The 27,910-nt window shown below is 41.9% G+C and overlaps 1 protein-coding gene across 1 annotated transcript; it reads left to right on the forward strand.

Moving 5' to 3' along the window:
• Positions 1-296: 296 nt before the first annotated feature.
• Positions 297-27,854, forward strand: tshr (thyroid stimulating hormone receptor). The gene is made up of 10 exons (XM_048250158.1): positions 297-612; positions 17,390-17,461; positions 18,744-18,818; positions 19,799-19,873; positions 19,998-20,075; positions 20,167-20,244; positions 21,089-21,157; positions 23,255-23,332; positions 24,908-25,096; positions 25,864-27,854. The coding sequence occupies exons 1-10, from the start codon at positions 422-424 to the stop codon at positions 27,305-27,307; spliced, it is 2,349 nt and encodes a 782-aa protein (XP_048106115.1). The 5' UTR covers positions 297-421; the 3' UTR covers positions 27,308-27,854.
• The last annotated feature ends 56 nt before the right edge of the window (positions 27,855-27,910 follow it).

Raw genomic sequence — 27,910 nt, forward strand, 5'->3', positions numbered from 1 at the left:
AGGAATTGGAAAACGTGTTCCTGCTGCTTTTTATTGTAAGCAGCATGTAAATCCATGTAAACGCTTGCGTTGGCCTCATAGTAATTATATCCTGGCTGAGAGAGCCTTCAGACGGTAACGCAGAAGCTATTGACAGCGACCAACTCCAAACCGCAATAGGCTATCCCTCAACTGATTTCACCACCAGCCCATGACACGGAATTCACAGCCAAGCGAAGTTCACGTGTGTGTAACTTCAGTCTAAGGAGACTTGGACTGTTGCAACTTGCGCGCATTGTAAAAAGGAGGGACTCAAGTTGTCCTCGTTTTCTTTTCAGAACAGATGAAAGCTGCGGTTAGCTCTACTTTTTCCATTATCTGGAGATTAGTCTGCTAATGGTTTGGCGAAAGATACATTTTTTAGTTAGACCATATTTGTGATATGACTCGATATCGTCGAACGGAGATGTACATGTTCACATCACTGCTCCTCATCTTCCTTGCATCACCGATACTGTCGTATGAGGAGAACTCAACCTGTCCAGCACGTTGCGACTGCTCTGGGATGACTAACACAATTTCTTGCGAAGACATAGATGTTATCCCAAGTTTCCCAGTAAACACAGAGATAATGTGAGTAACGTGAAAAATTAAGAAGTGATTTTAATCCTTTTTCCTGCATATATATCTGCCTATGTGCACGCGTAAGAAAGAATTCTTACATCTTTTTAAAAATTCAGATTTAAGAGAACTTTGTTTAGGGTAGCTAGCCTGCCTAATTATTGCTTAAATAGGCCTATGAAAACTTAGATAACAAAAATGTATAATTATGTATAATTGTTGTTGCTTATCATTATTAATATTGCTGCTACTGACGTGACCACGACTATGGCCAAATCAATAGTCTAAAGCTTCTTGTTTGCAAATTGCTACAGTATACTGTCATTTCATTATAACTTCTTTGTTGCTTACTCACATTTATTCAATATATTTTCCTTTATATATCCATGCCGTTTAAAACCAAATAGGTAAATGCCATGACAGAATTATACCACATTATAATGATTCTGACTCTTTTGCTTTGGGGGAATGCAATGCATGGGAAATACACATAATTCAGAGAGCACATGGAATGAGGGTTTTTGCTCTGAAGGAAATAAACTGTTTTTTACAAAGATTGTAGGCCCCAGAAGCACTTTAAAGCAATCCAAATGAATGCACACCCCAACAGTGAAGAGGCTCTTTTTCTCCACTTCTGGAGAAAACTCAGGGGCCACTTCAAAATGCTTCAGGCTGAGCTTTTAACAGATGCTGCAGGCTACTCAACAAATCATACAGATCACACACTCACTGAAAGTCTAAGTCAAATAAAGCCTTTTTTCTAAAAAAAAAAGTACCCAAATGATAGTAAAGGGCATGAGAAGTTTTACCCTCCTGCCTTAGACGTTCTTCAACAACTCTTGATGATCCCCAAACTGACCAGTGCCGGGGGGGACACTTCTGTACAACAGCATGCAGCACATTATGTACTGTACATGTTTTTTTTAAGTATATTTTTTTGGCCTTTTATGCCTTTAATGTGACAGAACAGTGGAGAGTGACATCTCTCCTCTCAAGAATATCAGGTTATTGGTATCTGTCTTTCCTTGATGGGGGATCTCAGGTGCCATTGCTTCCTACTGTTTCTTTTCCTTGTTGTTGAGTCGGTGGCAAGTCTTGTTTAAAAGCGAGTGACACCACTGCAGTTCAGGAAAGGAGGAGGGAAAGGTAGCAGGAAATCCCGGACACAGATCCCAGGCTCAGTTCAAGCTTTGCTCCACTTGCTAGAAAAACTGCAATTTAAGCAACTGGATTTAGGTTTGTAGTGGTAAGGGTGGGAGGGGGTAGAGGGCTTTACTGACTCTCACCCTTTGCAAAGACCGCAGCTAGCCGTGTTTTCCATAGATGACAGATGATCACACTGTATCCAGAACAGTGAGAAGGAGGTTTACATTTATTTTAGTCATTTAGACTTTCATCTGAAGCACTGCACAAGTCACTGTGTTTTATGTCAGCTTATAACAAGGAATGAAGGGAAAAGAGATTGCCACTGATACTGATATACTGATATTGCCAGTGGATACACAGGATAGCAATCACATCAGGATTATAGAAAGCCTGATTTCACTTTTGTCATATCACAATTTGGTCAGATATTCATTTAGAAAAGAAATGTGTAATCTTGTCCATGACATATAGCCTAGTGTTAATATATTTATTAACTGTTAGTGATGGCATTCTTTCTTCAAAATTCCTCATATCCTGTACAATTTTCCCACTTTAACACTGCAAAAGCACCCCACACTCCTTCCACTCTGCATGACAGACACTCCTCTAGCATTTGGTCTGCATCTCAAAAATATACTTCTTTGCGATCTGACCATAACACTTTTTTCCAAGTCTAAGGAACACTGGTTTAGAAGGTCAGCATTCTGTAGTCACCTCGTCTGTTGATGTTGGCACTGGTGTTTTGTTGCACTATTTAACAAACTTAAAGCAGTTTAGGGCCTGTGAGACATCTGTATTTGTCCACTTGCTCAGTGTTGGCTCTTCCTCTTTTCATTCTGGTGAAAGCCAGTTTACACTCCTCTGTGAAAAGAGTAGAACACAGCATCATATGAGATCTTCAGATCTTCATTTCTGACATGGAATAGCTTTCATTTAGATTGACATGTTTCAGAAGAAGGTTTGTTGTGTTTGGCCAGTTTGTTTCCTCCAATCAAACCTGCTACTCCATATACTCAGCTCAATGCCTTTGGAACACAGGACGAATGGAGGCTGATAATGGGCTTCTGTATGCTTAGAGCATTAAACAAGCATTAAATATAGCCACAAGTGGTGTTATCTAATAATACACTTACATGTAAATCAGTTTTATAGACTGTATACTTGCAAGGAACTTGGTCTTTGCAATTGTCCCATCTGTGAATTAGTAAACACAGAGTGAGGTGAAGCACACACTCCCGGAGCAGTAGGTTGGCTTGCTACAACCGCGCTCAGGGAGCAGTGTCTTGCTCAAGGGCACTTCAGCCGTGGATGTGGGCATGGGAGAGCAGTGCTCAACTACTTCCCCCACCCACATTTTTCCTACTGGTCGGGAATCGAACCAGCAACCCTTCGGTAGAGCATGATTGTAGTTGTGGGTGCTTGTGTGAGCCTGTAATGTATGTATTTGCATGCTGCATGCATGCATGCCTGTGTGCATGTGTGAATGTCTGCGTTTCTGTGTGTTAGCCCATGTTTGTATGTGTGTGTATGTGTGTGTGCATACCAATGTTTACGTGTGTTTCTGTGTGTGAGCCCACATGTGTGTGTGTGTGTTTACCTGTGTGTGTAAATGAGGGGCCAAAAATGGCCAATATATCATGTAACATTGGATCTTGACACTACTTTGCAGGGTCTACAGACATTCACAAATTTGTAGAGTGAGCCAAATGAAACTTTAGGAAACATGATTTAGTGTAGCCAAGTGTAAGCATACACTTTTTCAATATTATATCTTTAGTGGTTCTTATATTCAATTGATTATTTGATTAATTTTCTTGTCACAAGATATTGGCTGGTGATCTTGTAGACTTTTGCAATGACATTATTCATTAGGTGGCTCTATTCCACAAATGAGTGTTAATGGGCGGTAACACTTTATATTTTGTGATCTGTGGTGCAATAGTCCAAGTCAAGTAGTTAGATCAAGTTATCTAAAAAACTGATGCAACCTCCCTCACAATATAAAGTCAACACTTGACATTTGTGAGTACACCTAACCTGAAATAAATCTGATGAGCTGCCTGGAATGGTATTAAAAAGCCATTATTTCCAGATGGTGGTGCTATGCTAGACTTGCACATGTGGATATCATAATCATCACAATCTATATAACCTGTGAAAGATCCATGTCAAGCAATAAATGACACATTGATACACATGGATTTATGACACATTTCCTATGTGCCCAGATATTTAAATTTATTGTATCACCATTTTATATTATATATATTATATATATTCTTGAATTTCCCCTGGGGATCAATAAAGGATCTATCTATCTATCTATCTATCTATCTATTACAACATCTCAAAAATCCAAACAAACAAACTTGAAATTAATCTGATTCATTGTCAAAATTGATTGTGTCAAAACACAAAAAAATCCCAAATACTTCACTTCCTGTTGAGTGAGGCAATGTACATGTGAAAGTTGTTTTTCTTTGAGTACCTACCAAATTTGGTGTGTCTAGCTGAAACTATATACCAACCATGAGACTCAGTGACATAAGGGGGCGCTATGGAGTCCCTGAACCAGAAACACATATTCACTGTGACAACTGATGTGTGTGCCGAATATAATGTTTTCAACCTTGGGAACCACCTCAAAAAACTGTAGGACGGTAGAAAAACTAATGTTGTAATCCAGTGGCTTGTTCTTATTTTTTTATCATTATTCTTCCAGGGTATAATTCAACTTGAACCGCTTAAAATCTAAAACTTTGTTCAAATTTTGACGTGTAGGTATTCAAACAATTTGCCTATGCCTGTCTTTTCATTGTTGTGCCATTTACTGTATACTTTTAGAGATATTAAAGGTACACTATGCAGCTTCAGGTATTTTTGCCAATTGTAGAGCTCCCCCTAGTCGCAATATTTTACAATGCCATTGTAAATAGCCTACTTCTCATGACTTGTTCCCCCTGTACACAATGAAAATGGTTTTGTTGCAGAGAAAAATGATTAACAACAGGCAAAGAGCTATATCTACTGACGAGGTAATGTATTCACAATTCTTGAGAGATGTCTTCAGGTTGCTAGTTTTGAAATTGTATGGCTGGTTCTCTCGTTAGCGACCTGCTATGTTTATGCTATGCGAACTATTCCCCTATTACAAGCTCATTTACCATAAAATTGGCTTCGTAAGGAATGTTAAGGGGAAAATCTTGCATAGTGTACAACCCCGGAAGAGAAAAGTTGGGACGTTGTGTAAAATGTAAATAAAAACAGAATGTAATAATCTGCAAATCTCTTAAACTCATATTTAGGAAAAAGGACACTGACAACATATCAAATGTTGAAAATGACAAATTTCACTATGTAATGGAAAATATATGTTCATTTTGAATTTGATACCAGTAACATGTTTAAGAAAATGTTGGGAAGGGGGAAACAAAATGCTGTAAAAGTAGGGACTCTTAAAAAAGTAAAAACGTATGTAATCCTACATCCTCTGCTTTCGCATCACCAATAAACCCAAAACTTCTATAAATGGACTTAGTATGTTCCCAACAGTCTTTTAAAGCTGCAGTTGGCAAGATTGCTCCGACAGAACAACATAAATCAGCCGGTTTTAGAAAAAAACCCACACTTCTACCTCCACCTAGAGCCTGTTATTTGTTCTGCAAAAATCCACAGCTCCCGGTTCTTCTGGTCCAATCAGAGCAGGGCTGTGTGAGATCTGACTGTCAATCACAGTCTGGTGCAGTCTGGTGCGCACTGACGAGCACAAACTCGATGAGAGGGTGCTCGGTGGTAGTGGGGGAGGGGCATGAGAGTTGTAAACATTAAAAATTCAAAAAGTCCCCTCAATCTGTCAGACTTGCTAACTGCAGCTTTAAGATAGCTTTAGCTGGGTGGCTATCAACTTGTCCCTTAACATGCCAAAATCAGTTATACCCTTCTAATTTTTAGAGGCATCTCACTCATTTCCACCTGCATAGAAGACACTGGGGATGTTTTAAAAGATCCACTACATACCCTCAAAGCCTGAGCTTGCATGACATCCAATGCTTTGATATTAGAATCTGCTGATGACATATATATAGTACACCCATAATCAAACACAGACCTCATTAGTGCCCAGTTTATATTTTGCAAAGATGCCCTGCTTGCTCCGCATTGTCCTGATAAACAGTGTAGGATAATAACAATATTTTTACATTTATTTACCTTTTTTCCAGATGAACCTTCCATGTCAACTTTCCATCATACCACATCCCAAGAAATCTTACATTCTCTTCTTGCTCAAGAGGATGATTGTACAATGTTAAAGATACTGGTGAAGCTTTTTTGAAAAACATGAATGATCACATTAATCTAACGATCCGCTAGCTGCCCGCCTCATAAGCAGGCCATCAAACAAAAACGTGTCTCTGTACTGTAGGCAGCCTAGGCTCTGAGATCTGCACACAAAAGCAGTTGCTACCAACAAGTGTTGCCAACCACTCAAAGGCGAAATAAAGTGTTCGAACCAATAACTGATGAGATGCATTCAGGAGAATTGCACGGGAAGGAGGTGGAGGGAGTAGCAAGCTAACTCTCTGTTTTGTTTGAATGTCAACAGAAGTGACGTTACCCCACCATCGCTGAGACAACTTTTAACCACCAATTTCCAATCTTTGTAACTTAATTAATAAACCTTCTTTCCAAAGCATCACACGCTTTCTCAACATCAAAAAATACCGCTACTATCTCCCTATATATTTGTCTGTGCTTTCCTAATATCTGATTCTAAACATATTGAATCCATTGTACTTCTGCCCCAACAAAACTCTGATATGGAGAAAAAAGATCATTACTCTCTAAAAAATGAGTCAATCTAACAATAATTATTCTTTCCGTTATTTTGCACAATTGAGATGTTAAGGCAATTGGTCTATAACTGGATAGGTCAGATGGGTTTTTCCCTGGCTTTATAATTGCCTGTTTCCACACTGATGGAAGATTACCCATTCCCATACTTTATTAAAAAGACTAAGGACTATTTCTAGTACTCTCCATGGGTCCTCACAACTTGCTCTCCGCTGCTGGGCCCACGTCAGATGTCAGGTGATGTTAATACAAGTTTTTGATTGGTTCATAGTATCTAAGGCTCTGAGGGCCAGATGTACGTACATTTGCGAACGTAACGTTATCAGCGTCATGGACAAACCACAGATTGCGAACGCTGACAGACCCAAGTTTCCGTCAGATTTATCAATCGTTCAATCCTTGGTGTAAACTGCGCCTTTCTCTGCCTCTCTCCGCCCATAAACACAATTTACGAACGTCCACAACTGAATGGCAGAGCCTACAAGCGCAGTTGAATGAAGTTAACTGATGACCATATTAAAAAGAATCAATTGTTTAGCGATCACAAGGCGGAAGTATTTAGGCACAGAATAGACGTGCGCTTTCAGGAGCAGTCTTTGTACATACCGCGGAATACATTATTAGGCGCTCTTTACTCTTCCCCTCTCATCTTTTTACGCTAAACTCCCACAATTCCCTGGATCCTCCCATGAATGCATATGCATGACATGAAACACGCAATCTGCCATTTTCAGCTCCCGCGACAGGCAGTTTGCGCTTTTACATCACTGCGGCCTGTTTGTACATACCTCGTAATAATTTTACACACACGTTGCAAAACAAATACGCCTGAAGTGGGCGCAAAAGCGTTAGTACATCTGACCCTGAGTCCTCCAAAATATTTTACACGAAACTCAAATTTGTTTTTTTTTTTAAGTATATGACCATCTCGAGACTGCAAACAAACAAAAATGTGATGAAAAAAAAACGTTTCATTTAATGTGTAAAAAAACCCAAGTCCTCTATTTTTGTTTATATTGACAGTTTAAAAAACTAAAGTAGATAGCAGCTCCCGGCCCACCGTCTAGTAGTGCTATCAGTGCTCTGACTGACTGCAGCAACTTATAAAGAACCTTTTCTCTGTGTCTTTCTCCAATTAACTGGATCTCTTTCTTTTCGCTAGGCTATGTTTACACGTGGCCGGCTATTTTCATAAACAGACATTTCACTTGCACCTGTGCCAGAATTCCACGAAACTCGGCATGCATTCAGTGGGTGTCATAAAGATCCTGCTATATAACGATATTTACAGAAAACTGTGTCCACTATAGGCTACCCTCCTTTTGGGGGTCCAGTCCAATGGGGGAGCATTCACATCAAGCATTCACTTTGTGAATATAATAATCATAATAATAATAATAATATGAACGAGTGTCTATTAGCATTAGCCACAAACATCTTATTAGTAGCAAAGAATAAACACGTGTTTAACACAAAAAAGTGGACGTGTGCATGCAAACACACACACACACATACACAGAGAGAGAGAGAGAGAGAGAGAGAGAGAGAGATTTGACAGTGGGTACTACACACATAGACCCACACAGAAATACAGAACTGATTGTGTAATTACTGATCCAAGCCAGGTGTGACACTCGAGCATAAGAGTTTGCAACACCGCACATCCCACCACCGCAGACCATACAATGGCAAGGTTACTCAGGCCGCGTGCCACTAATGCCATCCCATAATTCCACATTCACCCGGGGGGTTTGTTTTTGCATGGCACCAGGACATTCCTCCACTGCTCAAACCACCTTCCCCCTCCCCAAATATCAGAGGGGGTGATGGTGGAAGGCTAGTGTGGGTGTGTTTGTGTGGAAGGGTTCAGAGACCCTTGTCCCTCTTGCCCTTGTTCCTGCTACCTCATGTTGCCAGGCACCCATCACAAGAAATTAGCCCCAATCAGTGCGCCAATTCAGGCGGCCAGACAGTCCAAGGTCGCCTCTGTGAAGGAGCACATTCCAGCCCTCCTCAAAGTTTTCCCAGCACTCGAGAGGAGATAGAGAAGAAAGGGGCCGCCGCCGCACAGATAAAAATATCTCTGAAAACATTGTGGCCCCAAGAATAGACCTGGTTGTGTTTGGACAGTGATCCCTCGCTGACCGGTACCCTGGGCATCAGATTTGGACCTGGTTCTGACACTAAGGAATGCACGAGGAATGTACCGCCTTCTGCACTAGTACCATCTTACTTACTCTCTGTTTGGCCACTTTGTCATGTCACATGAATTGATTTTACAAAAGGTAAACTTTGTTTAGAAACAAAGAAAAAAAGAACATGAATGCACAAGTAATTGGTGAGAATGTTATGCAATCACCTAGCACACAAGTCATTTTAGTCCAGTGTGCACAGGACATAGTTAACTTGTTTTCGTAGACATACATCTATGGGCCGTTTCCTCACTTTCAAACAGGGGGTGTCTCTCAAACCGCATACTTCCGTCAGTACACTGCTAGTGTGCAGTGAGCGCTTGCTTGCATTTTGCCCACTTTTCGATGATTAGAATTGTCCCAATATCTTCTGCACTATATACTTAAACTAAGTGTGCAAGTAGACTGTTTGAGACACAGCTAGGGTGTTGAAAATGACACATTCACTTGCACACTGAGATATTCAATTTGAACTCATTACATCTCAATTTATGAGGTGCAGAAATCATTTTTAGGGCAAAGCCCTATTGTTTCTGTCAGGATTATTATGACCGCCACGCAGCAAAGTTTTAGTAGTATTTTTTGTTTTGTTTTTGTTTTTTTTTTCTGTAATTTTGTGTCAATGATTCCCGGGACACCGAAAGACCGGAGTGCAGGAAACTTGGTGGGCATGTAGCCACCCCTCGCCGGACTGGACCCCCGAAAGGAGGGTAGGGCGGACACGGCCTAGGAGGACCAAATTTGTTGTACAGTATGTTGGTCTTAAGGGACTATGTCAACCCATCCCATAACCACTCATTTAATGTATAGCTCCACCTAGTTAAAATGAAAAAGCAAAAATGAGGTTTTGTAATCGTAGGTATTACGAAATTGGAGGTGTAGGATCATTATGACATCCTCTGAATGCATGCCCTATGAAGTTTCGTGGAATTCCGTTAATGGGGGGCCATATCAGCTACACGCACTTTGTTCATACACGCACACACACACACACACACACAAACACATGATCACACGACACACTTGAATTTCCCCCTGGGATCAATAAAGTATCTATCTATCTACATAAACACACACACACGCACGCACACACACGCACTCACACACGTACACACACAAGCACGCACACACTCACATGCACATACAGAGACACATAAACACACCCACACGCAGACACACATATAAACACACACACATGCAGGCACACACAAACACACACACAGAGATAAAGACACCCACACACAGACACACATATAAACACACACACATGCAGGCACGCACACACACACACACACACAGATAAACACACACACACACACCCCATTACCCCCACACACACACACTCACAAGCAAAGCCACACTCACACACACAGAAGCATACATGCACAAAAACAAAACAAACTATGCACACACTCATTTACATACACAAAAGTAGTATATTTTGTACTGCTCTGCGGTACATCTAGCTATCATTATTATGGTTTGGAATAACCTGCCTTGATTTGCCTTTTTTGAGGTGCTTCCCATGGGCGAAAACACACACACAACAGGTGTCCGATAAAGGCTTGGCCCCGGGTGTGGCCTATGGTCTCCATAGTGCCCCCTGGTGTCACCAAGTCTTGTGGTTGGCATATACTTTCAGCTATGCACACAAAATTTGAAAGGTATGTGTAACCCCCCAAGATTGTGACCAGTGTTGCCACAGTTACCTTGAAAAAGTAATCTGATTACTGATTACTCCGTTAAAAAGTAACTTTACTGATTACTTGATTTTAAAAGCAAATTTAGATTATAAGTTACTTTATTAGTTACATTCAGTAGCTGCCGACAACACTCCCCGCCGGCTCAACATAAAAATGACAACCGGTTTTGCCAATACTCACTTTATTGTAAGTGCATTTTAACAGTAATGTGAGACATCCCAACCTGCAAAAAGTGATTTCAGGGAGGTATCCCGAAGCCGCCCCCACCCCCACAAAAACTCGGACTCGAGTACTACAACACAGCAGTACACCAAGTAAGGAAGGTTTATAGATTGAAATTGTGATAATAAAATATGTAGATTTTGGTAGTTTCGGCTTTTCATGTAGCCTTGGCAACTAGCCATCTAGTATAGGCCTGAATAATATGCAAACGAAATTAAACTAATTAAACTCAAGGAATGCTAAAGTCATCTGATTGGTTGATTTAGCGAAACAGGCCAATCAGGATGCTCTCTGTCTTGGATGCGTGTACTATACTCAGATGCACACGCGATTTGAAGTTTCGATCTCGCGTACATTAACTTGCTCGCTCGCTCTACATTCCGGGAGATTTTATCTAATTTGCGGGTGTCAGGGAGCTGCTGTCAATAACTTCCGGAACTTCTAGACAGCACTTTTCGCCAGCACAGAGTGTACAACATACCTTAATGTTGTCATGTTTAGCTGACACAAACTCAAACTAATGACTTCCCAGCTAGAAAACGCACATCTCTCTCCTCCCTCCATTGTTGTTTACGTTTGTGTCGCTGCGTAGTATTACATGTGAGTTGTCCTTATGCTGAAAACGTGAGCATACATGACGTTAATCCCAGAGACAAGAAGAAAATGACAAAAATAGTATTATTTTTGTCATTTTAGTAAGTAACTTTAATCTGATTACTGGTTTGGAAATAGTAACGTGTTAGATTACCCGTTACCGAAAAAAGTAGTCGGAATAGAGTAACGTGTTACTGGCATCACTGGTTGTAACACGTGATCAATTTCATCCAATTTATGCCAAATATGGTATACATCATATCAAGATGCTGATTCTAAATTGAGAAGCTTTTTTTAATATGTTGTAATATGCGGAAATAGTCATATGGTAAATTTACATACCTCGCCACATAAACAGGAAATGTGTGATAAATTTGCCATGCACTGCTTGACATGGCTCAAACCTCACAGGTTATTAATTATTATGGTAATGATGATATGCATGCACATGTCCACAATGCATATTTGGCATAGCGCCACCATCTGGCAACAGATAGAATGGCTATTACGGTCGTGGCACATGATCAGTTTCGACACACTTCGACACACTCATCAGAACCATATCCAAGTTAGAGGACATGATGTGAAGATGTTGTTGATGATAAATAGTGAAGGGATTGTTGATATATTGAAATGTGTTGAAATGGTGACACATCAAATTTAAATATTTCGCTGAATAAACACAAAATGTGTCATAAAGTCACAAAGCATTGGCTGATTTGGCTGAAACTTCAACAGTTTATTGATTATTATGGTAATGATGATATTCACATGTCCAAAATGCATGTCTGGCATAGCACCACCATCTGGCAACAGATAGAATGGCTATTTCATTATTTATTGGCTATTTCATTCATTGGCTATTTGGCTATTTCATACATTATTGGCTAACTCGCAGGTGTCCTGATTTTATTATGGTGTGTGTGTGTGTGGTCGGGGGTCATAGTTTCACCCTCACACACAAGGTTGGTAGGGATATGGACCTCCCTATAAGACAAATATTAGGGCAGGGGGGTCATGGTCATGCAGGTGCTCGGGCTTGCCATTGCCGCTTGCGGCTATATTTGGCATTGTCGTTGATAACAGACAAAGAAATTAAAAGTACTTTCACTGTGGTCAGTTGTTGATCTCTCTTATGGAAATAAGTGTATAAATATTTGTTTTGTACTTGAGGTCCACGTATTACAAATGTAGTGCTAAATATCTGGCCATTTATTTTTCCATACGCTACATACAACATACTGTGTAAAGCCATCAGTATGTCTCTCTCTGTGTCAGTGTGTGTGTGTATATGTGTGTGTGTCTGAGAATTTTAAACCAAGCATTGGAGAGGTAAAGGCAGTGGAAAGGAAAGCACCGCCACTCTCGAAAGCCCCGTATAGCGTGACTCTCCACGCTCTCCAAAAACCAGAGGCTGTGCCTGGCTCGTGCATTCAAATACAATATTTACCTTTTTGCTGCACATTTTCAAACACCCCTGAGAGGGAGGCCATTTGCGAATAATTAGGAAAAAGACAGCAAGAAGAAAACACCACCTTGAGTCCAAAACCTTCAAAGGGCTTAGAGCTCTTGAACTGAGGCCGATAGAATACCTAATGCCTTGAGGTTTCCTTCAGTCTATGATGTGTCATCAGTGTGTATGAGAAGGACAGTGAGTATTTGAAAATAAAAGAAAAAGACATGTTATGTACAGTATGTACAGAACAAACAACAAACAAAGCAAATGTCTGCACCGAATAACAACAGATATTCCCTCTGAAGAAGAAAATGATTAAAGGTGTGGTCCACGAAAGGTTGTTATTTGAGTTTTTATGAGCATACACACACAACAGATAGCTCAAGAGGACCACAAATCCATCGTCTGGATTTGATAAGACTGTACCTTTAATTAGAGATGTCTAGATCAAGCCATGCCTTAATATAAACGTAAGTACATTGACCTCTCTTGATTGACCTCACACAGTAGGCTTATTCAATTAGCTGAGTCAACTGAAGGTTCTCCTTCCAAACAGGATGCAAAATCACACACCTCATTCTCCCAATGGCCTAAGACATTCTTCACTTGTATCTTGTCAGAAGCAATGTGCCTGCCAATCCCTCACAAAGCCAGGCTGTTGTACAGCAGGTAGCTTGACTGAAGGTGCAGATGTACATGGCAAAGTAGATGATCTTGGTAAATATCTCTTTATCAGTAAAGATACAGGGCACATTTAAAAGCTACAGATAGTAATCAGAAGAGTTTAGACAGTGGTCTGAATGTCTAGACGACGCAGGGCTGTGTGGCCACTTGTGATCGGTAGGGTGCTGTCTGAGTTGGAGTGCTTTTGGAGTTCGCTGGAGGGTTGAGTGATGTCTGGCCTGCCACACGGCTATAGACTTTGCCTCACTTCAAACCAACTCATTGGACATGTTTGCCTTCACAGTTTCCTTCTTGGATGACAAATTGCTCGTAATTTTTCCTCCAAAGCCTTCGGAATAGTGCACACTGGCACACACACAGACAGACACACTAACGCTCACAAGCACATATACACACAGAGTGAAACACACCATGATTATTTGGACTAGTGTACTGCCCAATGTTGGGGTGTATGGTGACGATGTCTGCTCAGTGTCATGGTGATTGTTTTAATTTGTAACTACACTTCTCTCTCACACACACACTCTCTCTCTCTCACACACACATACACACAGTTTCTCTTTCTCTATAGTAGAGCCAGCCCTCCACAATGAATTAGTCCATTGTTTGACCAAATTATTCTGGCATGTCCCATTCCCTTGCCTTGTATTGATCGTTGAGGATGTGTATTTATGCACTGATGAGGGGCTATTGGCAATGAAAATCAATGGACAAACCGACAAAAGCATAACAATGATGGTGTTGATCGTTGTTGTGGTTGTTGTTTGCTTCTGTGGACTGTCAAAATGTGGCATATGAAGGTCTCCATTACTGGACACAGAGTAAATCTCTCTCTCTCTCTCTCTGACCCTCTCTCTGTTGGTCCTGAGGTGACTTGACTCATGTTTGCCTTGGCCGCACCTCCAGGTCCACTCAGACCGAAGGCTTTTTGTTTTTGTTCCTGTGACAGACCTTACAGCGCACACACATCAAAGAGCCTCTCTTTCTTCCACTTGCTCCTTGGGAAAAAAGAGAAAAGAGAGTGCACAGGAAAGTCTCTTGTGAAGAGCTCAGAGCTCGGTGTTAATCTACGTGTGAACGTGACTCCACTTCACCAAGCTTTGCTTGTCTTGCGCCAGCCACAGCAAATAAAAGGGTATGTTTAGCTAGGAATAGTCTAAATGGGACCTCTCCCCCTCCCTGTTATCTCAAATATCATTTCATTTGGCCCTGGTATCACACCAAGGGCCTTGATTTTTGTCCATTTTTTCCATATCTGTATTTTATCATTAACTAAAGTCACAATGACATGGCCTTCATTGTACCTTTGATACAGATGCAGTGGAGTATCCAAGACATTTATAACAGCATGTGTTGTCATATCCAAAGAGAGAGAGAGAGATCTGATCTGCCTAAAAGTGTTTTGCTTTTCTTATTTTATGATGGGTATGACACCAATATATTTAAATTCAGTCATTATATCAATATGTTCACTCTTAGTGAGAATTAATGAATCTGCACCTTGATTTTGGAGAATAACTTCTATTGTCTCGCTCATATTCAAGCTAAGGCAGGATTGATCAAGCCACTCAGCCACACCTTCCATAGCAATATTGAATTTCTCAGCTGCTAACTGAACTGTTTCAGCATGTGCATATAAAACCGTGTCATCAGTGTACAGTCGTAGTTCTACTCCGTGACAGTGCTGTAGAAACTCGGTGATATAAAGGCTGACCAATAAAGGGCCTAACACAGATCCTTCAGGCTCACTAATTGTGCACCTCATGTAGCTAGAGTATATAGCTTTGACTTTAAAGGGGCCATATTACGCAAATCTCACTTTTTCTGTGCTTTTGTACTTTCATTTGGGTCTCTGATGCTTCTACAAACACTCAAAAAGTGTGAAACAAAACCGTGCATTGAGTTTTTGTGGGTTAGTTGAGAGATGTTGATGTCAGAAACCATGTTCCCCTACCGGCTCCTCCAACCCCAGCACGAATAATAGATTAACCAACCCAAACGTGACAGTACAACGAATCCTTGCGATACTGGGTTGGAGGAGCTGGTAGGGGGATAGTTGGTAAGTCTTCTGTAATAATCTCCGGGTTCGCTAACAACGTTGTTGGTGCTTCGTTTTATGTGTAGGGACCCTGAAAAAGCTGCTGACAAGGTTTGGTGCTGTTTTGAACAATATTACTGGCTATTTGGGAAGCATTGTTCTGCAGCTGTTAAATGTTGTAAACATAAATAAACATAAATAATCACATTCATCTAATATTTCCTAACGATCCGCTAGCTGCCTGCCCCATAAGTAGGCCGTCAAAAAACCGTGTCTCTGTAGGCAGCCTAGGTTCCGACATCTGTACACAAAAACAATTGCTACCAACAAGGGTTGGCAACCCACGCAAAGGCAAAATAGTGTTTCAACCAATAACCGACGAGATGCGCGTTTAGGAGAGTTTTAAGGCGGGGATCACATTAGCCAGCAGCAAGCGGCAGAATTCCTATTGTTCTCTATGGTTCGGCAGCGGAACAGTGGCAACGCTGGCGTAATGCTAGCGTTGAGCAAGCTGAACGTTGAACTTGGTTCAACTTTCAAAGCGCAACGTGAGCGTATTCAATTGACAAACCATTTGTGTTGCTTAGGAACGAGACAAAACTTATTATGGTCTGAGCGTTGCGTTTTGTTTGCCGCTGCCGCTTGCCGCTGGCTAATGTGATCCCCGCCTAATTGCATGGGAGGGAGGGGGAGGGAGTAACAAGCTAGCTCTTGTTTGAACATCAACAGAAGTGACGTATCCCTGCTATCGCTGATACAACCTTTAAGATATATTGTCAGTTGTTCTATGACAACTTTCTCAGCAACCTTTGTTATTACTGGTGGTATGTGTAACAGAGGCGAACTGAGCTAGCATGCTAGTTGTGTGTGTAAATCCTTACACCCCTAACGCTTCTAACTGCTGAGTTGGAAGCCTGGGCTTTTAGCTCAGTGGTTAGAGCGTTCGACTCCCATGCAGGTGTGTGTTGAGGTGGCGGGTTCGAGGGCCGTGAGCGGTAGACGAACCGACCTCTGTTACATACAGTATGCATATAAGCATATAATATTTATTGTGCTGTCCAGATTTAAAGATGGTAGTGACAACTGCATTCCACTCATTTGAAGAAAAAAAACTGTGTAACTGAAGGTTTAATTAAATTAGCAATAAGGGGACTTGGTGTGTTTTTTTTTTTCATAAAAACATCTCTGCAGTTAAAGTTTCTTAAGGAGCAAATGAGTTTCTTATCTTGTCCGCCATCAATTGTGACTAGATCAAAACTGTGGCTTATATGTGTATTCAGTTTCCTCTTAAAACATTTTTTTCCTAACTCATAGACAGGCTAAATAAAAACTGAATTATAAATAGCAGTATTTGTAACATTGTCTTGAATTAACTTAAATGTTCCCACCTCTGTATTTTTCTTTACCTCTATTTTTGCCTCATTAATTACTTTAAGACAAACACATGATTTGAGTAATCTCGGTTCTTTAATAACTGTTTCTCAAGCCTTTATAGATCAACATGTCTGTGTCTCTTCTAGACCTGAAAGCCCTCCTTATAAAGCTGAGTCTACTCTTCACCAGAGTTGCCACAGGTTTTCACTAAACCAGGGTTCACCTGAGAATGTAACTCAGCAAGGCTTATGACAGTATGGTCATATTAGATAACCATCTAAATGATCATATGAACAGGTATCACATGGAATCACATGGAATCACAGGAAAAAGAACACGTATTCTGTTTCTATCCATGGAACATTAGAACATCAGCCCATGCGCTCAACCCATTCTTGGGTAACATTATGTGGATAATGAGTAATAAAGTGTTTGGACTGGAAAGTAAATCTCTGAATGAGTGAAAGTAACTGATCTTTTTCTCCCCAAACAACCCCCCACACACACACACACACACACACACACACAGATGGCTATATGAGACGCAGCTGAAATCAGTCCCAGAAGACGCCTTTGTCCAGCTGGTGAACATTTCCAAAATGTGAGTAAAAGTGTTAGATTCTGATGCAGCTGCATGACACAAATTGACCATCCACTCCACCTTTCTCCATACATTATTTCAGCTGACTGAAAAGAACTGACCATCCCCCACAGAGTAGTTTACTCCCCCTGTCTCCATACATTATGTGGCGGCTGGACTCGGGTGAACAGTTGTCTCACCATCCACCTGCTGAATGGAATTCTCCACTTGCTCGTCCAAAACAGACTGGGAAGACACTAAGGGAACATTTCTATCAGGTTCCGCTCTATTCCCCCAACCCCTGAAAAGCCCTCAATTTTAGCAGATGTGATGGGAGAGTGTCTCTGTCCAGCATCAGCAATGTCAGCTAATCACAGCTGGAAGCACTAATACGCTCCTAACGCCAGCCCCCTCCCCCCCACCCACCCCCCCCTCCCTTCGCCAAAAAATGTCGGAATGTGGAACTGTCCCGTGGGTCAGTGTGCTGGTGGGTAGAGTTAGAGTTACAGAGGTCTGCTGGGTTGTGTCTTTCTCCATGCTTAGAGGCCCAGTGGCTGTAGTAGACAAGTACACCTCTCTTGTTCTCTGTCTTTCTCCCTCTCCGTCTCTCAGTCTGAGATACACGTGCACATATGTACACAAACACATACTCTCACAAGCACATGTGAACCAAGGCGCAGGCATTCATACAAAAAGGGAATCAGTGCTAAAATATACATGGGTGGGTGGGTGAGTGGAGGGGGTCTCTTCACATACCGTTCTGCTACCGTGTCCAAGTCATGCATACTCTTAGCACATGTGTGTATGAGAAGCCCTTGTGTTTGGCTAAGAAAGCAGCACTCTTCACCTGTGAGGCTACCTGAGCGTCTCTAAGATACTATTTGAAAAGAAACTGAGAGGTGAGGTTGGGTAACTGAACACAGAGCAGTGGGCTTGTATGACTGATATCCCAACACCCAAGTCATTTGTTACCCAGCTGTCCCTATAAAATGGCCTTGTACAGATGGGAGGTGTCCTGTCACACTGAATGAACGTGTTGTCAGGATGATGATCTGTAATTTGGTTTTGCATTGATAAACTGAAGACAGATTTGTCAGTGTCTTGTAAGGATTACAGTCTTTCTTCATTAGAGCAAAAGTTAAAAAGCCCTACACTGCTCAGCATGTTAATTAGATCTTTACCTAAAATTGTTATTAGTATCACTGTTAGTTAGCAAATGCATTGCATATGGAGGCAGACACATGAAGATTGTTGGTAGGCTATATAATCCACATCCCTGAATGTTTTCTTCTCTTGTTCTCAGACATATATCTGTGGATGTTACATTGGAAAGACTGGAGAGGCATTCCTTTCACAACCTGAGGAAAATCACTCATATGTGAGCGACATCTCTTTATTTCCTTTTCTTTCTTTCTAGAATAAAAGATCAGCCAGATAGCCGGTCTAAAAAGGGACAATGACAAAGTCCAGATGGTTCTCCAGTTTTGCTCCCTGAGGTCTCGTTAGTGCAGGCTGGCTCTGTTGCTAATAGGAGCTCTATTCCTCAGGTTTCCCTAAAGCGTGGGCAAAGAAGAGGAAAAAAAAGGTTTCCGTCACCCATTTGTATCTCACAGCTGATACTATGGCAACAACAGCACAGAAGGAGTTCCTTTTTCTCTCCTTTATTTCTCTCTCTCTCTCTCTCTCTCTCTCTCTCTCTCTCTCTCTCTCTCTCTCTCTCTCTATTTTCTGTGGCTGAGTTTTAAAGTAAGCCCCAATGACTCAGAGTTGTGTGGGCTAAACGGACGCGTGTTGATGAGAGCGGTTTTTCAGGAGAGTGTGAAGGAGGACTGTCTCACAGGTGTAAGCACACCACACAGGTTATGGCAGCAGAGAGGACCCTACTGTTGCCCCGGCCTTTGCTCCTCACCACGGCGACCCAATGTAAACACACTAATAAGGCCATAATTGAAGCTAATCTAAGCACTGGACATGTGCAAGACATTTTCTCTGTTTGCCCATGAGCAATTTCCCCTCGGTCAACAACTTGCAGCTGATATAAAGTTGTCTGCTAGCATTAGTCAGAATCTTTGGTTTATTTGGCTTGGGCCTTAGCACTGAGACGTAGCCTCCGAACCTGCCTGTACAGTAGATTGGAGTACACTGAGAGTCAGTTAATACACGAGTTAGATAAATAAGGAAAGCCTCATATTGAGCTCTAAGGATAAAGGGGGTGAAGCCATAACTAGCCCACTCTGATTATCCGAAGAGCAAACACCTCTGGTGAAGACATGCATTGAAGGTGTTTGCTGAATGTGCTCATATTCAGTAAAAAAAAAAAAAGAGTTTAATTTCTCTAATTTGTTGTTTATTTCACAGAGAAATACGGAACACGAGAAGTCTGACGTTCATCGACCCTGAGGCCTTTGAAAGTCTCCCAGACTTAAATTATTTGTAAGTTTGTAAGCCTCCAGTTTCCAATGGCTTCAGATTTATGAAACACAAGTATCTGAGCTGCTGCTCTACTAAGAAATAATGATGAAGTTTACCCAATTGTATTCATTTTATGTCGTTGCAGGGGATTATTTAACACAGGTCTCATAAGCTTCCCTGATCTTAACAAGATTCATTCTGATTCCATTATGGACTTTATTCTGTAAGTCTGCACTAACACACAGCTTATGACGAGTAGCAATTACTTCTTAATAACCTGAATGAAAAGACATGTTTTTTGCCCTGTTTCACAGAGAACTTGCTGATCATCCATACATCACGACAATTCCAGCCAATTCATTCAGTGGCATAACCAACAAAATGCTGACAGTGTAAGTACAGAAAGTAGCACTTATTGAATATCGAATACACAGTAGCAGGATAAAAAAACAGGATAAAATCACAGGGTTTGAGTCCTGTCATTCCACCAGGACCACATAACATTTATTAAATATGGATTCTTGTCCTCTGAAAACTAACCTTCGGAATTTGACATGCAGACATTATTACTGTGCTATGTCTCAGGGAGTATGTCTGTCTGAATTTTGATGTCATGCACACTGAGCGAGGGTATTAAAGCAACACCAAAGAGTTTGTACCTTAAAATAATGTTTCCAAAATTGTTTCCGTGGTTCATCAACTCGTAACAGGGTGAACGACACTTCTGCATTCGCTTCGCGACCCTCTATCGGCTATAACCGCACTATGTAAGTTTGCCAGATCGGGTAGCGGATCTGTAGTTGTAGATGGAATGAGACATAAGAAACTACAAATTTGACTTGCATGTCGCAATACATCATAGCCTACTTTCATAAAATCATGCAACAAATTCTACCTTGTGTATGGACATTGTTATTTACAAAGCCGTTGGATAAACAAAGCGTGCGTGCGACAGAGGAAAAGTTATTTGATGCTGCTTTAAATGAGTTGTGTGTGTGTCATACATTTGACCAAAGTTTTAATTTCAAAACCTCCTAAAGCAGTAGCTCCTCATCTCTGCAGACATGACTGTCTGGTTAGCCAGCTTTTATAGTTTCAGTCTGAATTGGAGCTTCATGGAACTGTTTGCCACTTGTGCATGCAGAAGCAGTCAGTGATACCTAATTCACATGCAGTGCAAAATGGCCAACAACACAGAATGAAAACATCTTTCCATTGTGCCTTTTCCTCCACCAGGATGCTCTACAACAACGGCTTCTCAGAAATCCAAAGCCATGCTTTCAACGGCACCCAGCTCGACATTGTGTAAGATCCTGAGATAATAACACATTCAGTCCATTAACACAATATTACAAAGACCACATTTTAATGCAACCCCCTGCAATGTGTTCAAATGTTGTGGTGACAGTAAATGCTCTTAAATGCGTAAACGCTCTAAATGTGAAATGCATATCAGAGACACCGTCCAATGTCAGCTGATACGAGCACGCTCTGTCCAGCCGACTCAGGTGTACATATTGCCTTACCTAAACTTGAGCAACGTAGCGTTCTGCTCTTTTCATCTTTCTTTCCTTCTCCTCTTTCGTCAGGGATGCGTCAAATTAACTTTTTCCTCTCTTTAAAAAACGGATAAGACGGGAGGGGGCATTTCTCTGTGTCCCCAACTTCCTAATTTGAACATTTGAAACGCGCCCAAGTGAGATTTCCTGTTTTTATTGACACAATTTGTGTGCCCCAGCACTTAACCTCAGCTCCCCACTGGAGCTCTCAAAGGTCTTCCTGTCAGGATATGAGACATTAATATGAGTCTGACCCCCCTCTGTCCTTCACCACCCCACACACTCTGCTCCCTAAAGGAGGTATCATTAGGGAAGCTCTCCGGTGTCTTTTGTGCTTTTTACTACATGGCTGTTTGTTTTGGCAAGGTCTGTAACTCAACACAGGGAAGAGATATCCTCAAGCACTAAAACCAAGACAAACACCCATCCAATCATAATCATAATTAGATTTAGAGATTTGAAAATATGTATCTTAAAAGGTGCAACATGTGCAAGAAGTCTCTCCCACCATGATAGCGAAATCCCTTATTTGAAATAACACTGAAGGAGAGGCTTGATCCGTGTTAACCGCACCTTAGCGAGAACCCATCGACAGGAAGAAATGAAAACTGTGTTTCAGTGGTGGCTCTGATTTTTTTTTGTCAAAACAATCTAAGCAATTGAAATCGTAATTATATCCTAGGTACAGTGCATACGGAACGTATTCACAGCGCTTCACTTTTTCCACATTTTGTTATGTTTCAGACTCATCTTAAAATGGGTTAAATTATTTATTACTATTATATATAATTATTTTTGTCAATCTACACACAATACTCCAACACCCCACAAACAAACAAGTGTTTGGAGTGTTTTGTAAATGTATAACAAAATAAAATACTGAAATATTGCATTTACATAAGTACACCTGTGCCTTACATGAGTCTGCCTGTGCCTAAATGAATTCACTGGACCTTCACGGATTCACTGGTGTATGTCGGTGTATGAGTGAAAACCAAGCCACGAGGTCGAGAGAACTGTCCATAGAGCGTAAAGAAGGACAAACATCAATGCAGCTCAGTGCCTGGTTTCTTCCATTGGGAATTGTGGCCAAATAGTTCAGTTTTTGTTTTGTCCTTCTTTACACTTCTCACATCTTCTCAAAGGAACTCTAGATCTTATTCATAGTGACCATTGGGTCCTTGGTTACCAGTCTAACCAAGGCCCTTCGTCTTGGATTACTCAGTTAGGCTGAGCGGCCAGATCTAGGAAGATTGTTGGTTGTTCCGAACTTTTCCATTTGAGAATGATGGAGGTGTGCTCTTGGGAAATTTTCATGTAGCCTTCCCCAGATCTGTGTCTTCACACAACCCTGTCTCGCAGGTCTACGGACAGTTCTCTCAACCTCATGATTTTCACTCTGACATACACCCTCAACTGTGAGACCTTATATAAAGAGATGTGTGTGCCTCTCCTAATAATGTCCAGTGAATTCAGGTGGACTCCAATCAAGTTGTAGAAGCATCTCAAGGACCACTGATAGAAGTAGGATACACCAGATCTCAATGGCAAGTGTCATAACAAAAGGTGTAAATATGTAAATGGAATATTCAGTCTTTTATTCATTCTTTAGACATTTACAAAACACTTGCTTTTTTTGTGGGGTGTTGGAGTATTGTGTGTAGATTGATGAGAAAAAAGAAATAATTAAACCCATTTTAAGATGAGTCTGAAACATAACAAAATGTGGAAAAAGTGAAGCACTGTGAATACGTTCTGTATGCACTGTATATCCTATGATATCCTATTGAAATGATTACTCACTCATTGTGAGTAACGTTTCTTCATTAATATCTTACCCCAGAGACCTACACAGAAATAAATATCTAACGATGCTGGACGAGAGGATGTTCGCCGGCGTCATCAGCGGGCCCATGTCTCTGTGAGTACCATGAGCTTGCCAGTTTTCAGCTTTTTCTGTTCGCATACTTGAGAAAACTGCATGTTTATCAGATTCATTCTTACAGTGCTCTCCACATTTATTGGCACCCCTGGTAAAGATAATACATATTAAAAGAAATATCTTTTGGTGTTTCATCTTAGATTCACAATGGAAATCATGAGTTACTGCTTGAGAGTTCATAAGCACTGATTATTTTAAAGAAGCTGAATATAAATGGACAAAAGTTTCAGTTACATTTTATTAATAAAATTCTATGGATGCCTATTTTTTGTTTTTATGAGGATTTTTTTCTTCTCAGTATAAATTTGCTTCCCTTCAATGTTGGATTTTTCCTCATTGTCTCACTTTGAATTAAGATAAAATGGGCAAAGATTTTTTTTAATACATTTTTTACTCATCTTTTCCAGGGGTGGCAATACATGTGGGGGCACTGTAAGATTATCATCATAAGATCAAAAGAAAATGGTGACTGACATTCAACAGGCATACTGAAATCTGTCACTGAAATCCTGCTGAGGATATTCCATGATATATCATGTTAGACGCTGAACACTGTCTCAGTGCTGTTAGACTACTGTGGTCATGTTCTTCACTGGCCCATACTATACCTTTCCATCAGGTTTCATGAAAATTGGGCCAGTATTTCTTGCATAAAATGGACAAACTGTATGAAAACACAACTTACTTTGTGGAAGTAATGAGCAATGCTTGCAAACCCTAATGGTTTCCCTTGGCCTAAACAAATTATTTTTAGCCTTTTTGACCACAATTACAATGTGATGCTGTCCCTGTAGAGAATTTTGTGCTGCGCTTTAACCTCTTATCTCCATCCTAATGTGAGCCTGCTGAAATCATAGGCTTTTATTAAGTTAATAATACTCCTCCGCCTGGGCCCTCATAGGAACATGTTGTGGATGAAGTCATCGACATGAGGTCACTGGCTAACCATCTCAGAATGTTAAAATCAGACGCTAGCCGGGGCTGAAGAACACTTCTAACCCGCTCGTTGCACAATGTCTCTCCCAGAGGATGGCTTCATTAAAAAAATAGATAAATAACACCCACCTACGCACAGATTTTATACATAATGAATTGGCCTTAGGAGATGAGGAGATGCAAGCACAAAGTTCATTTTCACTGATCCTTGAAGTGTTGTGGGCTTGATGCAAGCAAGTGTTCCACCAAATCCCCCAAAAAGAGTTTTGTTTTTGGCTCTCTTCTGCTGAGGGCTTGCTAATTGATAAAAGACATTTTTGTTTTGGAGAGTCAATGGTTTGCATTCCACACTAAACAACAAAGTTGTCTGAAATTTCACGACAATCTTGATGAGTCAAAAAACAAAACAAACAAAACAGAAAAAAAACAATTTGCATTTACAATTGCACATCATTTTAGAGTGCTTTGTGGACTCGTCGTAATTACTGTGGTCAAAAGCAAAGTATCTTGGACGGTTTCCCATCTTTACTTGAGCCCCCGACCCCCATTTGAGACCAGCAAAACAAGACTCCTCCATCTTGACCCTCTGTTGATCCCTGTGTTCTCGATTCTTGGCAGAGACATCTCAGAGACAAGTGCGGCGTCCCTGCCGAGCAAAGGCCTGGAGTCGTTACGGGAACTTAAAGCCCAGTACGTGTGGGCCCTCAAAAAACTCCCTCCCATCAAGACCTTCCGACAGCTAACAAGCGCCGACCTGACTTATCCCAGCCACTGCTGCGGCTTCAAGAACCTCAAGAAAAAAAGAGGGTTGGTAAAACAACACAAATTAAAGGAACCGTATGTAGGATTTTGGCCAAAACTGGTACTACAATCACTTTCAAAATACTGTAGAGCGGTGTACACCGCATATGTGATAACTAGAGCAGAGCTGGCAACCCAGATGCCGAAACACTACTGACTTTGTGATTACTAGATAGGTGGAGGGTGGCGGATCAGGCTAAAACACAAATATGTAAACATCAACATCAGTTGAGGGCTGCAACTTCACTTTTTTAAATGACGATATCCTGGCCGGACTACTGTTGTCAGTGATATAAGTATTTGAAATTAGCATGATTTCCTAATGTCTAGTGACAAATCAGGGCGATTTTATGATTAATTGAATTACATTTCTTACATACGGTTCCTTTAACTCCAGTCACACACTGACTCAAGTAGGTGTGAGGAAAATGTTGCATGCATGTTGTGCTTGTCCTCTGTACTCCACAGAGTGGATAATTACGGTCAAACTGTACCACTGCCGTCATGCCATGTGGACCTTGGCAGGGATTAAATCAATACTTTTACTGTATTTCAACCAGACTGTAAATTAATTGCTGTCAGGGCTGTTATTTAAAGACAATCCAAGGAAGATTAATTGACCAAAACAACCCGTGCTTGGCCTTTTGGTGAAAACACAACGTCCGAAAAGGAACAGAGTACGCATGAGTGCTCACCACCACCACCACCACCACCAAATGGCCCATGTGTTTCTAACCTGTCTGTTTTTCTCTCACTGTCCTCCTCCATAACAGATATCTTGAATACATAATTTGCAACTTGACCGCTCTCTATGAACAGCACCATAAGAGATCTGTCGGGCCGCTACGCATCCCGACCCTACAAGGTCACACGGACGAGGATAGCGACCCTGGGGACGGCATCTTCAAGGACGCCGCTGACTACCGCGACTTCCACCTCAGCCCACACTACCACGCCTACTACTTTGGCGGGCAGCACGACGACGACGTGGGCTTTGGCGAGACACTCAAGAACCCACAGGAGGACACCAGTCACTACTTCGAAAGCCGCTACGACTACGTGATGTGCGAGGACGGCGAGGAGGTGGACTGCCGCCCGGCGCCGGACGAGTTCAACCCCTGCGAGGACATCATGGGCATGGGCTTCCTGCGTGTGTCCGTCTGGTTCGTCAGCCTGCTTGCCATCCTGGGCAACCTGCTGGTGCTGCTGGTGCTCCTGACCAGCCATTACAAGCTGTCCGTATCGCGCTTCCTCATGTGCCACCTGGCCTTCGCCGATCTGTGCATGGGCATCTACCTGCTGCTCATTGCCTCCGTGGACCTGCACACGCGATCCGAGTACTACAACCACGCCATCGACTGGCAGACGGGGCCCGGGTGCGGCCTGGCGGGCTTCTTTACGGTCTTCGCCAGCGAGCTGTCGGTCTACACGCTCACCACCATCACGCTGGAGCGCTGGCACGCCATCACTTTCGCCATGCGGCTGGACCGCAAGCTGCGGTTGTCCCACGCCGCCGCCGTCATGCTGGGCGGCTGGCTTTTCTGCCTTGTGCTAGCGCTGCTCCCGCTGGTGGGCGTCAGTAGCTACCAGAAGGTGAGCATCTGCCTGCCCATGGACATGCAGTCGCTGGTGGACCAGGTGTACATTGTCTCCGTGCTGGTGCTCAACATCGTGGCCTTCCTGGTGATCTGCGCCTGCTATGTCAAGATCTACTGCACCGTGCACAACCCCAACTACCTCTCCGCCAGCAAGGACACCAATATCGCCAAGCGCATGGCCGTGCTCATCTTCACCGACTTCCTGTGCATGGCGCCGATATCGTTCTACGCCATGTCGGCAGTGCTGGACCGCCCTCTCATCACCGTGTCCAACTCCAAGATCCTGCTGGTGCTCTTCTACCCGCTCAACTCGTGCGCCAACCCGTTCCTCTACGCCATCTTCACCAAGGCGTTCCGCGGCGACATCTTCATCCTGCTCAGCAAGGTGGGGCTCTGCGAGCGGCAGGCCCAGCTGTTCCGTGGTCAGACCGTCTCCTCTAAGGGCAGCAGCGGCGGACACAGTCGGCGCGAGCGGAAAGGTCCGGAAGAGACGCCAATACACTTGCATGAGTGCTCCGGCCACACCTACTTGCCACCTGTGCAGCAGGTGACGGCCAAGGAGGAAAACGGCGAGAGGAAGATGCATGAAACCTTGCGGGACTCAAGGATACCAGAGTAGAATGGCAAATTGAACCATAGCATCAGGGGTTAGTCACAGGTTCCCTTGCATCTCTCAATGTTTCCCATTCCCAAACTAAGACAGAGTCAGAGTATTAAGTGTCTGTATAAAGTTAGTCTGTTTGCAAATCAGTCCTCTGTGTTGGTTTTGTGTACTGTATTTATTACTTTAAATAGTATGACATAGCTGTTTATGTGGTAGCTTATTTAATAATGCGTTGAAAGCATTTATATCAAGCAGGATTATATTGATGCAGGGTCATACAGTTTGATCGAGAATTTATTAAATGTGTAGCTGGAGCCTAATTCTGTTAACTCCTGACAACAAGTGTACCATATAACTGACTTCTGAATGTCTTTGGAGAATGTTGTACTAAATGAAAAAGAGAAAGAGATGGATATGCCCACTGACTTGCTTAACAGATGTTTGTTATAGCACATAAAAATAGTTTCAGAACTCAGTAACTGTAACTATTGGGACATGAGGTAGCTCAATGTAGACATTACATTTGTGATGTTCTTACACCTGTATAGCCAACATGACAAAGAGGGGGAAAAATAAAAAAATAATATAAGTGTCACATCCCCTTTGTTTGATGTCTTC

Source organism: Alosa alosa, chromosome 8 (assembly GCF_017589495.1).
Source record: "Alosa alosa isolate M-15738 ecotype Scorff River chromosome 8, AALO_Geno_1.1, whole genome shotgun sequence".
NCBI classification, from domain to species: Eukaryota; Metazoa; Chordata; class Actinopteri; order Clupeiformes; family Clupeidae; genus Alosa; species Alosa alosa.